General features: G+C 39.0%; 1 protein-coding gene across 1 annotated transcript; it reads left to right on the top strand.

Annotated features, from left to right (window-relative positions):
• The first annotated feature begins 263 nt into the window (after positions 1-263).
• On the top strand, positions 264-3,407 carry LOC145132223 (F-box only protein 6-like). The gene is made up of 2 exons (XM_079066930.1): positions 264-587; positions 2,059-3,407. The coding sequence occupies exons 1-2, from the start codon at positions 412-414 to the stop codon at positions 3,266-3,268; spliced, it is 1,386 nt and encodes a 461-aa protein (XP_078923056.1). The 5' UTR covers positions 264-411; the 3' UTR covers positions 3,269-3,407.
• The last annotated feature ends 221 nt before the right edge of the window (positions 3,408-3,628 follow it).

Raw genomic sequence — 3,628 nt, 5'->3', positions numbered from 1 at the left:
TATAAAATAAATATTAAAAATGAAAGTCGAAGGGCAAATTGGGAGGACAGAAAATCAAGTTCTCGGGGAAATGGAAAAAGGACAAAAGCAGCGTACTGGTCAATACTCAATACTACTCATAATCCTTATGGGCCTGCCGATGTGGAAATTTAAAAAAAAAAAAAAAAAAAAAAAAAAAAAAAAAAAAAAAAAAATCAAGGGAGAAAATGTTAACCCAATTTCATTTTCCCCTCTTCTGTAGTCTCTACGGAAAAATAGAAAAACAAAATCCCCCGCACACACACAAATAGATACAAACATATAGATATAGAGAGAGAAAGTGTATTCTAGAGAGAGAAAGGGGGTGGAGGTGGGGTATTATGATGATGGCGGAGGGATGATTATGATGAACAAGAAGGAGGTGATATGTAGATGTTGTTTGTAGAAGGGCTGGCCATGTTGAGGCAGCTCATCGGTCAAGTTCAAGAGCTCTTAGACCTCTACGGCACTCCTCTTCCTCCTCCGCTGCCGACCGCTCCTCTACCGTATATCTTCCATCATCAACCTCCGACGATACTCGCACCGCCGCCGCAACTTCATAACGACAGGTGATTGTCTTTATGCCCTTGTTTTACCTAGCTATTCAGATCGATTCCCATACTTTACCTATGTGTATAATTTCAGTTTCAATTCCTTTGCAATTTGGTTTGTTTTGACTTCGAATTTGTTTGTTTCATTGAAATTGTTCCTTCCTAAGTCGACCTGTTGCTTTTGATTGAGAATCGATCAATTGTATTGAAATTTTATAAATTTGGAATTTGTTCTCCCTACTTTGTATCTCTTTCTATGTGGGTGAGTACTTTTGACCTTTTGTTATGAATTATGTTTAATTTGCCCGAAATAACGAATTCATGGTAATATGAGTTTGAACTTTTGGTTTAATGGACTTGTTGCTCGAATCTGCCTTTCCAAACTGAGTATTGTCAAAGTAATATCAATCTTGAATACCTTTTATCAATTGTCTCTATTGCAGTGGCTGTGTTCAGATTATGTATAGTAAACTAAGAATTGACCATGAAAATTTTCACAGGGGGCATCTCCTACACAACTAAGCAATAGATCTGCCCTGATTACATGTGTATGTCATGAAATCTATATAAAAGGGATACTGGTTGGAACTTGGAAGCATGTTCCTGGAACTTGATCCCTTTTTTATGTTGTATGTTTTTTGTTTTTGTGTTATTGAATTCTTTCCCTTTTTTGTGGCTTATTTATGGTAAGTTAAGTGCTTTTCAGCCTCAAAAAATATGGTTTCCTAGTTGACATTGAAATAGACAACAAAATTGGGGCAAAGTTTAGGGTTCAACCCACGCACTGATTCTTATAGAATATTTTATTTCAAATCATCAAATGTGGATGTATTGGCGTCCCTTTTCTATTTTTTTTGAGTGGACAATAAGCTGAAGCATGTATGTATGTAAACATGGACTACATAGAGAACCAATGGGTGAACAACATATGGAATTGTTGGAGATTGAAACTTCACATATTCAAATTTATTCTTGTCAAAATCTTTACTATTTAAACCTCAAACTCCTATTCTAATACAATCACACACTCAACCTTAGAGATTTGTCTGTTTGCTGAGTTGATTCATAAAAAGTAAGTCTGTGCATTATATCTCATGAGGATAGATTGCAGTTTTAATGTTAAATAATATCTCTCTACAAATTGTATTTCTGTTTTCTCTTTCCTTTTCCTTCTAATTCCTTTTTAGTGGTAGTAATGGCTAATTATGATATTCATTGTGTACCTATGTGTGTGTGCTTGCTTTCATCTTTCTTTATGCGTTTTAGTCTTCTAATGGCAAAAGGAACTCTAATCAATTATAAAAGTTTGAAAACTTGAGCTGATGAAACTTTCAACAAGTTTCTTGATTTGAAATCTTTCTTTCTTTGTGCATATTGATCATCTTCCACTAAAAACAATTTTGGCATGAATTAAATGTTCGTGATTACTTAATACAGTGGATCTTAAAGGAACATCATTAAATTGATGATTACTTTATTTTGTTTGCAGATGGTGTTATATGAACCTTGAAGAAAAGGCTTCAGAAGATGATTGCTATGATCTTGTAATGAGAGGCGGAAAGTTCAAAATGTTGGGCCCACCTTCAAAGAGATCTCGGAAGGAAAGAAAATTACCAGAAAGCCCTTCAAACAAGACAATGGAAGAAGAAATCTGGAAAGAGTTTCCGGAAGATTTACACGAGGCGGTGATTGCTCGACTTCCGGTAGCGGCCTTCTTCCGGTTCCGGTCAGTTTGCCAGAAATGGAACTCTTTACTAACCTCAAACAGCTTCTCCCTTCAATGCTCCCAACTCCCACAACCACCCCAACCATGGTTCTACACAAGAACTCACGAAAACGTAAACACCGGAGCCATGTACGATCCGGTCGCCGGAAAATGGCACCACCCCACCGCTCCGGCCATCCCGACAAAGATGATTGTTCTTCCGGTGGCTGCCGCCGGTGGTCTCGTGTGTTTTCTTGACATCGGTCACCGGAGCTTCTACGTGTGTAACCCTTTAACCAAATCGTTCAAAGAGTTGAAGGGTAGATCGGTCAAAGTCTGGTCAAGGGTAGCCGTAGGGATGATGAGTCTGAATCAGAGTGGCTACCGGATTATGTGGGTGGGGTCGGACGGTGAGTATGAGGTGTATGACTCCAAGACCGACACGTGGACATGTCCGGGGAATATTCCGGCGAGTGTGAAACTCCCGCTGTCGTTGAACTTTAGGTCACAGGCGGTGACTGTAGACGGGTGGATGTATTTTCTAAGGTCGGATCCGGATGGGATAGTGGGGTATGACGTGGCGAATGGAATTTGGAAGCAATTTACAGTTCCGGCCCCTGTTCACCTGAGTGACCAGAGCCTGGCGGAATGTGGCGGCCGGATTATGTTGGTGGGGTTGCTGACAAAAAACGCGGCCACGTGTGTATGCATATGGGAGCTTCAGAAGATGACTCTCTTGTGGAAGGAGGTTGACAGAATGCCAAATGTATGGTGCTTGGAGTTTTATGGAAAGCACATTAAGATGTCTTGTTTGGGTAACCGAGGTTTGCTTATGTTATCTTTGAGATCTAAGATGATGAATCGGTTGGTTACTTATGATGTTTTCAGGAAGGAATGGTTTAAGGTTCCCAATTGTGTGCTCCCACATAGTAGGAAGCGACAATGGATTGCTTGTGGGACCGCCTTTCATCCGTGTCTTACTGCGAAGGCTTAGAGTGAAGGCCAAGGCCTTGTTTTAATCTTGATCGTTTGTTTTTGTGTAATGTTAAATATAATATGTTTACGATGCTCTTTTGGATTATGTTTCTAGTGCCACGAATGTGTAATATTAATGAATGACGTTTGTTTTAATACATCCAACTTCCATCCATAAGGTGATGCGATTAAACTTGTAAGCAAATCAAGTTCAATCGTAGAAACAGCCTTTAAATCTCATACAAAATCATATTACTCGTGAAACATATCATCTTTCATGACGTAGATGGTACTTTGATTGTCGTGATGAACAATGTCAACCCTTAACTCATCACTATGCTTTAGTAAATAGCCTTATATCAACTAAATATTAAAAACC

The sequence above is a fragment of the Lactuca virosa genome, chromosome 8 (assembly GCF_052849685.1).
Source record: "Lactuca virosa cultivar CGN04683 chromosome 8, Lactuca_virosa_CGN04683_v6, whole genome shotgun sequence".
NCBI lineage: Eukaryota > Viridiplantae > Streptophyta > Magnoliopsida > Asterales > Asteraceae > Lactuca > Lactuca virosa.
This window is presented reverse-complemented; position numbering and strand designations above follow the sequence as displayed.

Coding starts and splice junctions, on each gene's coding strand:
- LOC145132223 (XM_079066930.1), top strand. CDS start 412: ATGTTGTTTGTAGAAGGGCTGGCCATGTTGAGGCAGCTCATCGGTCAA. Junction 588..2,058: donor CCGCAACTTCATAACGACAG/GTGATTGTCTTT, acceptor TTTTGTTTGCAG/ATGGTGTTATATGAACCTTG.